Genomic DNA, 12,591 nt, shown 5'->3' with positions numbered 1-12,591 from the left:
AGAAACCTAATTTTATTTGTTGGCTCAAGTCATTTGTCATATATTGAAAAGATAATTCTATTTAACAGACTATTCTTCTCTTCTCTTCTGTTCTCTTCTCTTCTCTTGCAATTGGTCTAGAAAACAGCTTGTGGCATTTGTGGTATTGCTGATCATTTGTAAACTGGAATTGCACAGTAAAATTGGTCAAACTAGGCAGGTTTTTGGACATCTTTAATTTTAGAAAAAAAGGACCTCTTATTTTTAATTTGATGTTAACAATGAATCTCATATTGTTTCATATGGCTAAACAATTATTAACTGATCTGAATTAAGCTTCCTGTTTTTGTAACTTCTAACAAGGTGTGACTTGTAAAAATGTGTTTTGTTGATTTTATCATGTAAAGGGCAGAAGAAATATAAGCCAAATATATAAACTGTCAAAGTAAATAGTGCTTAAGTATCTTGTAATAGACAACTAGACGGAAGGAAAACAATTGATTATCATTACAGTGAAATCTCAGTGTGATGGCAGTTGAGATTTAGAGGTGGGGCAGGTTTTGCATCACAATAGCTGAAAACCTACAAGAAATAACAAATTTGTTATTTGTTTAAATAAAGCATATAATGTTCCTATTTCACATAACAGAATTTGTCACAAATAAGAAGGTAGGGTTACAGCTGCCATCACCTTGTTTGTTTTTGGAAGAAAATCTGATTACTCGTGGTATAGAATAAGATAGAATATGAAGAAAGCATACAATGTTTTAAGTTGCAGAGAACTTACATGTTGCTATGCTAATGTTTCAGAAAACCAGAAAACTTAACCTCAAGAAAAATGAGACTTCAACCAAATGTGGATTTAGCAGAACTAATATGATGATTATTGTTGTCATTATTTACCTGTATTTTGAAAACAAAATGTGAAGCTAAAGGGTTTTAGAATCTTAGAATCTGTGGGTATGATTTTAGGTAAATTGCAAAGAAAAAAACACAATTGCATTCTTGCATTCTTGCACTCTTCATGTTCATGTTCATATTCTGATATTTATCATCCACCTCCCAAGCCCATCTTTTTTATGAATATGCATGTTATTTAGAATATTTGTTAAATGCTGAGCTGACTTTATAGTCAACTTGTGTTTTGTATATTATTCAATTTATGTAGATACTTTCTGAACAATGTGTTGTTAGTGGAACTGAAATTCCAACAAGTTAGCCAGATTGCTTTTCCACTGCTATTTTCCCCCTAAAATTAAAAACATCAGTTTCCTGTCTATCCAGTGCAAATTTTAAACTGATCTTTTAGAGAGCTGTTCAGGGTTGTGAACAAGAGCACCCTCTTACTTTTTACCAGCTACTAGTTTAATACTGTAATAAATAATGGGAAATAGCCTATTTATAGTTTGTAATTTGGAAAATTAGTGTTTCCAAATTTGTTTAATGATAAGAAGTTGCCTACTAAGATACTAAGATGGAAAAATTCCTAACAAATGGTAGGATATTCTGGAATTGAGTCACATTTAATCAGAAAGGCAGTTGTATGCATCTGATTCATTAAGTAGTAGATGGTTATCATGGAATTGATGCATATTTTATAAGAATAATGAAGTTTGACATGTGTTGAACATATTTGAAAATGTATTGCAACCATTATTTTGGCTAGTAACACTCTTCAATAGAAGAGGTGCACAATTTAGAAAATGCCGTTGTTTTTAAATAGTTAAAATATCAAAACTAGTTCTTTTGAATCTGTTCAGAGATAGTTTGTTGAGCGTCAGTTCATTTCCAAAATAAATGTTCTAGGTACTGGTATCACTGGCTGATATGCTAACCATCAGTTGATGTATGACTTTTATTTTTTGGTATATATGAATTATTTCTCTGTGTACATAAATTATTGATTTTATTTAATGTGTAAAAACAAATAATTGAAAACAAAAATAAAAAAACACCATTAGAAAGGCCAGAAGAGAGATTGTTTGGGGAAGAAGTCAGCATTAAAACTGTTTACCAAATTCTTATTCCATTGTGTTTCAGAACCATGGTGCTATGGAGAGGAATTTATTTTGTACTTGCATTATTTTTGGGAAGTTTTTTTGGAAGCATCTTCATGCTTGGTCCCCTACTGCCACTGATGTCTATTTCCCCAGCTTGGTATCGCTGGCTTACTGATCGTGTTGTGGCCACTTGGTTTACACTTCCAGTGGTAAGTTGCTGATGTCTATACTTTATAAACTCCTCCCCACCCCACTCCATGTTCCAAAATAATATATTACTTGTGTCATGCCAGATAATATGCCTTAAAGCTCAGTGTAAAATGTTTAGGCAAAGCTGGCATAATAGCTTTGGATTGGTGAGTTAATGGAGACTATGCTACATATATTGGCTGAACATTGGTTGCAGAATTACTTTTTCATCACCGTCATAACTGTGAATGATCACTGTGTGAGGCAGAGTCAGTCCAGAAGGAACAAAAGTCTCTGAAAGATCAAGGAGATGTAGGATGAATGTATTGTCCCCATCCTATTTCCACTAGAAGATATCAACAAACACAAACAATGCTATTTGGTCCCATACTCAGAATTCAAACTAGACTGAAAGTGGTGTAGATGATTTTCCTTTTTTCAGGGTTCTCTGAAGCTACAGCATGGCCATTTTCTAAGCAAGTTTCCTTAAAAAGGGAAATTGGGGCTGAAAATTGTCCAACATAATCCAGCAGTAGCTTCTTGAGCTTTCTTTAAGTGTTGGTGGGGCCATCCTCTCTTTTAAGGATAATTCCCCCCCCCCCAAGGGTCAATAACATATTGTCTCCAAGCAAGCCGTGGCTAATCAGCAAGGTCATCACTCTAAAACACAGGAAGCCGAGTTAGTAGTTTCAAGAAACTTGTCTACTTCATTAGGACTATCAGGATCAAATTTAGCCCAGATAACCAAGTTAATGGAAATTTGATTAGCTGTTGAGGAACTTAGTGTCAAAGGACGTAATAATACTAGCTCTTAAGCTATGTGAAGCTTTGATTCACTTATTCCTTTAAACTGAGTGTTGATTCAATGCATCAGATTGGTTCCTTTGAATTATTCAATACTTCAGTGAACTTTTGGGCATATATATTCTCACTTTTTATCTAATTGACTATTTGAATTGGCAATTTGTCTACTCCTAAGAAACAGAATATGAAATTTGCAAAATAGGGAAACATTGCCCATTTCTATTCTGAACGGGTTTGCTGTTTTTAGCAAAGTATGTAATATTGCAGCCAGTACAAATGAAGAGGAGGGTTACCTCACTCCTTTAATTGAAAATACCTAGAGCTTCCAGGTTCCAAAGTTATATGTAAAACCTCTTTCCTCAAAAAGTATCTGCAGCAAATGTGATTGTGGAGGAGGGGTAAGAAGGAAAAATGTCTCTTCTGGCTTTCATTATTTTCTAAAAACACTGCCAATAAACGATTTCAGAAATCTGTTGCTTTATCGAGTGCCAAGTAAGATGAGCAAACTAAAATCTCAGGGGTTTATGCTGAAAACTTTTCCATGGTAAGTCTGAGGAGGAGCCTATATAGACCATTCTCCAGCATGATGAGTGTAGAATCTACCAGTGGGTAATCTCAGCCTTCCTGCTCAGTTGAGACTAAGTTAGAAATCTGCCACTCCTCCTTCTGGGTTGGACCTTGCCCAGTTTTTAACTTAGTCTTAGCTCAGCAGGACGCAAATTCCTTGGCTTCTCTGAATAGATTAGGTTAAATCTTTTTTCTTATTTAACTTACAATTTGATCATTGATTTGGCTTCTTAAATACAAATTTTAATTTTTTTTTTCAATTGAGAACTCAGTATATTTGACAGAGTCAGCTTGCAGCTGACTACAGCCTCGGCTCTAAAGAGCCTCGCAGGCTCCGTTTTCAAGCCCCTTCGTTTTCGTCGGAATCACCACATCGCTTCGATCCGCGATACAGCTGATTTGCCGACACGGGGGTTAGCCTTACCTGGCGATCCCCCGGGGAATCCCTGAGAGGCTGTTCAGCCTCAGCTGCGCTTTTCCCTCACACGGAGGCCTCTTACTCTCTGCCATCGGCCCAGATCGCAGCGGAGACTGCGCAGATCCTGGAGAAGCAGCAAGTGCCATCCCTTTTGCCTCAGGGCGTCGGAAAAAGCCCCGAACAACTGGTTTAGCTCGGGGGGGGGGGGTTGTGAGGGCTGGGAAGGCCCACACATCCATCTAGCAGCCGTTAATTTTGGCGCAAATGCCATTTTGGACATTGAACAAGGTGTGGCCGCCATTTTGGAATCCTCCTCACTGCCGTCTGCCTCCAAACTCTAAACCAGTCAAAGGCCTTGTTTGTCTAGGCCTTCCAACTTTCTCCTGCCATAACAGGCACAGACCGGGGGGCATACTTAAGTTTCTGCCTTGATACAGGCCTCTCGCTCAAAATCAGTGAGGCTATAACCACTTTGAGGCCATCACAGCCTCAGTTCTCAGATTAACTGACAGATCTTGGATTCTGAACAGAACTACAGACCCTCTCAAATGCAGATTTAGGAACCTGCGAAGTCCCCAACTTCATTGCTATTAATACTATCATAGTTAATAATAGTGAATTATTGTTATTATCATCATATTATTGACACTACTGTTACTATTATTGTCACTAACAGTCATTTATAAGAGGGGGAATTTTTGGTCAGACCCCACCTGTCCCATTTAGCCGGTGTGGCAGCTAAATGAGCCTCAGTGACTTACTGTCCATTAGCCTCATTAAATAGATTAGACAAAGAATCGACTCCACAGAAAGGCTGATGAAACTACTTTTATTGAGAGGTGCTATAATAATATAATAACAGAAGTCTAATTGTGCTATCCCATCTCCCATTCTTATAATCATTGAATTTGGGAGATGTTAACATTACACATTTTTTTTGCTTATTATAGACTTAAAATACGTTTCTCTCTCTCATTGTTTTGATAAAAGATTTTGCCTTTGCAAGGGCTACCTTGCTTATTCTGTACCTTGTCAGGTTCCTCTCTTCAGGATACTTTGCCCTTTGTCTGCTCGAGCAATAACTACTTAGTGTTAGTTCTGATATGTTAATATTAATAGTAATGAAGCTTTTTAAAATTTTACTCAGTAGGTTTTAGTTTACCCATACCCAAATCTTGTTTCCTCATTTTAAATGTTATCTTGACTGATCTAGATAATTGATTGATCTGTCTTCCACTTTTTAAATTGTAATATTATTGCTATTTTATGTAAAAAAAAAAGCTTTGTGAAGTCACCATGCAGATTTGTAAATAGAAAGGTCTTAAGTATTCATATTAAGCATGGTTATACAAGCTTTTTGAGCCATTTGGAAGAAATCCTGAGACCTTGAGTGCTAGTCCTGTCTTGGGCACAAAGCCAACTGGATGACCTTGGGTCAGTCTCTTTACCTCTCAGCCTTAGGAAGGAGGCAATAGCAAACCACTTGTCAAAAACTTTGCCAAGAAAATTACAGGGATTTGTCTGGGCAGATATGATTGAATGGAATTTTTTAAAAAATGCAAGCATTAATCTAATAGTAAAACTTTTAATGTGTAACTTGAGATAGATCAATGTTTGTAAAGTCTGATTTTATATAAACACAGACTCTTTTTTTCCCCTAAGTATAGGATTTATTTGTCTCCCTAAGTAATAATAGCATTTAGAAGACTCAACAATATGCCACTTTCTGTCATTTCAAAATGGATTCTAAATGTCTAATACTTCTAATGTACATTAGATACTTCTGAATTCCATTATATTTGCTTGTCTTGCTCTTGCCTAAAAGCCTGCAAAGTATTTTAGCATATGTCCCATCCTACAATGTCATTAGAGTTCTCATCCTGTGCATTCCTTAATCCAAGACTGAGGAAGTCTGATGTAGGAAAACCACAAAACTAAAAAGTAATACTGTAGCCCCTGGAAGTCACAGCCAACCCAGCAGTGTGGCACAAAGCCCTGGGGACCTCAGCCACTCCAGCCATCTTGCGCTCACAGTCTCTTGCCACCCTGCAATTGTCACTGCAACTGACCTTCAGTCTTCTTGCTCCGATTGCTGACAAGGTTTACCTATCCTAGCACTCCAGGGTGCAGCTGCTGGCCACGCAAGGCCATCTTCTTCAAGTCTTGCAAGGAAATCACCGTGTGTGACCTTGGGAAGAAAGCCTCGGAGAGCCAGCAGTTGCCTTGTGAAAGACCGTTCTGGTCAGATACAGTGTTGGGAGCTGCAGAGTACAGGAAGCCAAAATGGCACAGATGGAGGGCTGAGATATGTGCGAAGGGGGAGTTGTATTGCTCTTGTGGCTGCAAGTTCAAGGTACGCTGTCAAACAAATTTTGATCACATGACAATAGGGGCACTGCAATGACTGCAACTTTGTAAACCAGTTGCAAGTTCTTTTGTTTGGCATCACTGTAATTTCGAATAGTCACCGAATAAATAGTTGTAAGTTGAGAATTACCTGTATAAAAATATGGTGGCAAACTGCCACATCATAGAGCTATAATTTCCCAATTCTTTTCAAAAGGAAAGCAAGAGGAAAAAAATGTTTTAGTCTTTCAATACTTCCCAAAGCCTCTTACTGAAGTCTGCAGAGTGATGTCTCCCAGAGCAGTCCTTGGTCTTTGGCTGCCCAGATGATGCCTACTAAGTACCATGCTTTATGAAAGTGCAGGGCTCTGCCATAAGCAACAGCTTAGTACAGTGCAGAGGGATTCATGTGAAAAAGATGTTCATGATTTTATAACTAAATATGTCTATTTTGAAACAGTATGTCTGTTTTCTGTTTTTTTTTTTTTTAACAACATAACTAAAGCTTCTTTCAGACCATGTGGTGATTCAGTAAGACACTGTTTCAGTGTTTAGCAAGTAAGGATTGCCCCACAGCTCTCCCAACATTTTCTTTCATCCTCTGTGGTTGAACAATATGCCAACCCTCAAATTAAGCTAAGTTTCCACTGGAGTTTGAAGAAATACTGACAATTATTGATTTACTCCTTTAGACTATAACTCCTGTATGTATCAACCACCCTCTAAATAGAGGTTAAAAAAAATTAACTTCTCCCTCATTTCAATCTACAAGTATCTTGTGTACTTATTGTTCCTTTCTTTTATAGCCTAAAGCAGGATTAGGCAACCCTTTTTGGCTACTGGAGACCTTTAGAATTTTAAAAACATCTGTGGGTACTCTAACAAATTGATTGCCTTGGGAACAAAAGCAGTTATAAAACACATATACCAAAGGCAAATTGGTCTCTGTGATTCTCTGTATCCCAGTTTAACTTTCTTTTTCACTGGGTTCATTGATATTTGCTTAGTCTTCTAAAAAGTCTTCTGGAGGCTTCTGGGAGGCCTGTATGATAACACTCAACCTTGAAATGGTTTACAAAAACTATAAAACATCCAAAAATTAAAGTAAAATACAACGACAACAAAAAATAACAAAATAAAATGAATTCATTATATAAACTTTCTTTTAAATTTATATGAAACTAGAGGAAGCGTGTCAGGAATCCATTTGAATATTTTCTAATAAATAAAATAAAAATAAAATCAGATGGAGCCCTGTAAATACCGGGGAGGCATCTGTAGATATTGTATTCCCTGTTACATAAAATTCAAGATCAGAATTGGGTAATACTTTTTTATGTTGTTAGATTTTATCCCATTCTTTTTTTATGAACAACTCAAGGTGATGAGCTTACCTAATACTCCTTCCTCTTATTTTCCCTGTAACAATCCTGAGGTGAATTAGGCTGATAGTGACTGTCCAGTCACTCAGCTGGTTTTTCATGCCTAAAACAGAACTCAAATTCACAATCCTCTGAATTAGAGTAACACTTTATTCAAGTCCCTTTCTCCCCTGATACAGAATTTGTACATAAAACCTTTGAAGTAAAAGTACTAACTAAAGAACTTGCTGATGTATTAGACTCGCCTTGCATAGCCATGTAATTGCTATTATATTAATTTATGCAGTTACACTGTTGTGAAATGTTTCTCAAATTCTTTGGGTAAATTATAATTTTTCAAAGAAAAAAAGCTATATTGTACGTGTGGAGGTAAGCATAGACTAGTCTAAAATTTTAGTGCAATGTAATGATTTTTTATTTGATCATTGTTAATATTTGATCAATGTTAGCCCATTTGCAGGGTTGTCATATAATATTTTTTGGGGTTTTTACCTAGGCCCTGCTGGAGATAGTGTTTGGGTCAAAAGTAGTCATAACAGGTGATGGGTTCATCCCCGGAGAAAGAAGTGTCATAATCATGAATCATCGAACACGAATGGATTGGATGTTTTTATGGAGTTGCTTGCTGAGATATAGCTACCTCCGACTTGAAAAAATCTGCCTCAAATCTAGTCTCAAAGGCATTCCGGGATTTGGTAGGTTATTGATTGATTTTCTAAATAATATTCTAAAATATATTATTTTAGATCTTCTATTTTGTTAACACTATTTTTATATTTTAACTATATCATTTGATCTTTGATGTAAATTCACTAGAAATAAATTACTCAGAGCATGTACAATATTATAAGGACATAACCTTGATTGAGAGCTCTCTGGACTTGTGGCCATTTGAGCCCATACCCATGTGAGGAGCTCACAAACAGGGCATAAGACAGCCACTTTCTCACCACTTGACATTCACTAACTTGTCAAAATAAGGAAAAAGAGAACCTTTGTCTTTACCCATGAGAGTTGTTACAATCTTTGCCGCTGAAGTAAGCATTCATAATAAATCAGTGATGCATAGAAATAAACTATGTGCTAGTTTAATAACTCCACATATTTCTTCAACCATGCTTTCTTTCTTTCTTTCTTTCTTTCTTTCTTTCTTTCTTTCTTTCTTTCTTTCTTTCTTTCTTTCTTTCCACAGCAACACAAACTGGCAAAATGTGTATGGTGTTGAAGTGAGTGGCTATTTAGAACTGTCTGTATTCTTGCTTTTGCTTTTAGTTGTATCTCAATGGAGTTGGCCAGTTTTGGCATACATAATAATAATAATGATAAAGTTGGAAGGGACCTTGGAGGTCATCTAGTCCAACCCCCTGATTAGGCAGGAAACCCTAAACCATTTTGGAAAAATGGCTGTCCAGTTTCTTCTTAAAAACGTCTTACTTGGCTTGTACAGGATGGTACTCTATTTTCTACAGATATAAATAAATACCTAATAGAAAACCAGCAAGTAATATTATATAAGTAATCTGAAAAAAACTTGAAATAATGTATATATTGAGAAAACAATTTAAAAGAGTGAAGCTTTCAAATGCAAGACTGTCACAGTCCTACAAGGTCTACTACTCTTTAAGAGCCTTTCACTATACATTTTTTTTGGATTAATAAAGTCCTTATATTTTTCCTTTGCATATAGAACTTCATAGTATGAAGTTACCGTGGCACAGATATTGAATTGTTTATTTTATTTATTAAATAAATTTCTAGCCCACCACAATTCAACAAAGATTCTTGGTGGCTTACATAGAGTAAAATAATACACTTAAAATATTCAGGCAGTAACAATAAACAGCATGAGCAAAATCACAATAATATCACAAAAATAGGAAAAGTTGGAGACATCGAGGAAAGTTCTTCCAAACAGCTCTTCCAAATTACTTAGTAGCTGAGTTGTGAAGAGTCATTGTGAGAAGACAGCCAAAGTTGCAAGGCCATCTGTATCCATCTCATGTACATCATGCCTAGCTTGTCCAACACACATATTCTTATCTTTTTAGAAGTTAATAAGTAGAGCTGCTTATTTTTAATAGGATTACATTGTCTTGGGGTTGTTGGATGGATTTTCAGAAAACTAGCTGCTGTTTGTTGAAGGAAAGATAGTACAATGACTGTGGTGCCCAAGGAAAAGAAGCCAAAGCATTCCTGGTTGACTAAAGATGTGACAGTAGTGTGTCCAATGACAATGTAATGGGTTATGGTAGCTTTAGTGTGAAAACTGTTGATGGTGACATGGGAGCAAATCAGGCTGCCCCTTTCTAAAAATCCATAGCAGTAGCAGAGATAGCACCTCCAACAGGGTCACCAGCAGACTCAAAATGCTGTCAAAGGGAAGAGGCAAGAACGTACCCAGCAACAGAACATATACCTGAAAGCTAAAGAATTCACCTGTTGAGGGACTAGATAAATAAATAAGGCTAATTAAGGGAGGAAAAGGGTAAAAGGTGAATTGAACATAGAAAGAAACACGGAAAAAAGATAAAGCAATTTGGAATGTGAGAGTAGTTTTGAAATACATGTTTATTAGGATAGAATAGATATGAAGATGGATTGTGCAATAAAATCCTTGTAAACAGGAGTCCTGTTCAAAGACTGAAGCAACACAATTTATTTTGCAACAGTCCATTTATAATTCAAGTGATTTCCCAACCAGGAATTGCCTTGCATTTTGCTTGCATTTGTCACTATGCTTGTACTTACCATCATATCCATAGTTGCTTAGAGGGAGGTCTATTGTTATACAGTGCAAACTAATATCTGAATAAGGTCAAAGGTTTGTGTGTATGTGTGTGTGAGTGTCTGCCCCATGTCCTTTAAACCTTGTATTAATAGCTTGTGGTTTGCTTTGTGGATTGTAGGTGATGACCCTTCTAAGTGAGAGTCTGATCAACAGTGTCATATGATGTCTTCCAGCAATTCTATCAGGAGCTGTCATACTTAGTTACTTAGAGTTATTTATACTGTGAATTAGCTTTGAGTCCATATGCTGGAAAATGTTCTTTATAATATATTTTTTACTGAATTGTTTATACCAGAAATATGGACACCAAAATCTTTCTTTGCAATATGAATTTTAACACTGAACTAGATAATGTGTTCAATGGAACAAAATCATTTAAATCACAACTTTGCTTTAAGGATTTAAATAAAGTTACTTCTGGCTTCCCTCTTGGTTGTTACAATCGAGCATTGAAGCTTGGCCTAGAACTGATTGCACTTCCACTTCCCCCAAAATAATGTGTGTGTGTATGTGTGTGTGTGCAATTTTTGTTTTTCAGAAATATTCATGAAACAAGCTTGCTTTGCCTCATCAATACTATGATGCTACAAAAACTGATCTATAGACCAGTCTCTATGCTTTATAAAAGGGATACCCAACCCTTGGTCTGCAGCCCAGTGCCAGGCCACGGCCCATTCGGAACTGGGCCAGGCAAGCAGCGGGTGATCGTGTGAAGCTGCGCACATGCATACACAAAACTATCCCCTCTCCTCCCCCGCCAACATCAGTTCCACAGAACTGGAAAGGTTGGGGACTGCTGCTTTATAACTCAGAATAAGATGTTACCTATAGTTTATAGCAGTGATGGCGAACCTTTTAGAGACTGAGTGCCCAAACTGCAACCCAAAACCCACTTACTCATTGTTGGGTGCCGGGTGAATGTGGCCCATTGGCTGGGTGTGGCCAATTGGTGTGTGGCCCATTGGGGGGCGTGGCTGCAGTGGTAACGGCAGACTGGGTGGGACTAAAAAGTTCAAACAATTCCAACTTTGCAAGATCTTTTTTTTCCCCGCGAGAAGTTGAAATTGATTGATTGATTGAACCTTTTTTTGGGGGGGGGACATGATAGTGGAGGTCTAAAGCTAAAAGGTTTTATAAAACCCAGCTGAAGGCCTAGGACTGGGATGACAGCACACGTGCCCACAGAGAGGGCTCTGAGTGCCGTCTCTGGCACTCGTGCCATAGGTTCACCACCACTGGTTTATAGTATGCATATAATTTTGTTGAATTATTTAACTGTAGGCAAATATCAATTATCTGTCTGTTTACAATAAAAAACAATTGAAATTTGATAAACCACAAGATCATCTTCTCCTGATCTTTGGATGCCTGGCTGTGTTGGGGTTATGAGAATTCCCCAGAATTTTAGAAGTTGTAGTACCAATACTTCTTGAGGGTGCCAGATTGGGAAAACACTTCACTCAGTTATTAGTAACAAGAGAAAGCTTCTAATGGTTCATGGTAAATAATGCAGAAATCTAATAGAAAATAGAATTCAGAAGGGGTTAAAATGGTTCTGCTATTTTATTTTTTTGCCATTTTAAAAACAATAATTAAAATTATATATGGTGTGATAGTTCTGTACTTAGTATCTAATTTTCTAATGTGCTTAGACTCATGCATATTTCATAATATTGAAGTATTTAATGTTTAAACTTAGTTCAGAAGGAAAATAGAAGTAATGGTATGCATTTTTTGCAAACTTTGTCAGTTTGGTTAGACATCTGTTTCCTCTTAAAAATCATCCCTGAGGAATGAAATGTAAAATTTATTCCAGTAGACATATAAGTTTCTAATTATCCCTTAACATCAGCAGAATGGGAAAGGGAGATCGTTTTTTCCTGCACCCTCTTCAAAATCTCCTTAAAAATAGATTATGAAATATTTTCTTAAAATAATTTATAGGAAGAAATTTCTATACTTTGAGATCAAGCCATTGTTGGTGCAACATTTCATTGTATGAATGCAGATTTGATTTTAAAAAGAAACAGTTAACATGAGTCTTGCTTTTCCACAAGTTTTAGCAAAATATCTCAAAATCTTTAGGCTTTTAACATAATCATAGACACTGTGATATAT

At 36.6% G+C, this 12,591-nt stretch overlaps 1 protein-coding gene across 6 annotated transcripts in view; it reads left to right on the top strand.

Annotated features, from left to right (window-relative positions):
• Positions 1-12,591, top strand: part of LCLAT1 (lysocardiolipin acyltransferase 1) — a 78,811-nt gene that overhangs the window by 28,620 nt on the left and 37,600 nt on the right. For 5 of the 6 annotated variants that reach the window (XM_039346516.1, XM_039346517.1, XM_039346520.1 and 2 more), the window contains 2 exons: positions 2,020-2,188; positions 8,182-8,380. In XM_039346516.1, the coding sequence (XP_039202450.1) occupies positions 2,024-2,188; positions 8,182-8,380 (364 nt within the window). In that variant the 5' untranslated portion in view covers positions 2,020-2,023. Of the gene's footprint in view, positions 1-2,019; positions 2,189-8,181; positions 8,381-12,591 lie in introns of those variants that run through there. The other variant, XM_039346521.1, reaches the window with a different exon arrangement.

The sequence above is a fragment of the Crotalus tigris genome, unplaced genomic scaffold (genome assembly GCF_016545835.1).
Source record: "Crotalus tigris isolate CLP2741 ecotype Arizona unplaced genomic scaffold, ASM1654583v1 scf7180000018001.1161693, whole genome shotgun sequence".
Taxonomy (NCBI): Eukaryota; Metazoa; Chordata; class Lepidosauria; order Squamata; family Viperidae; genus Crotalus; species Crotalus tigris.
The sequence above is the reverse complement of the archived record's forward strand: the minus strand, read 5'-3'. Positions and strand labels throughout refer to the sequence as shown.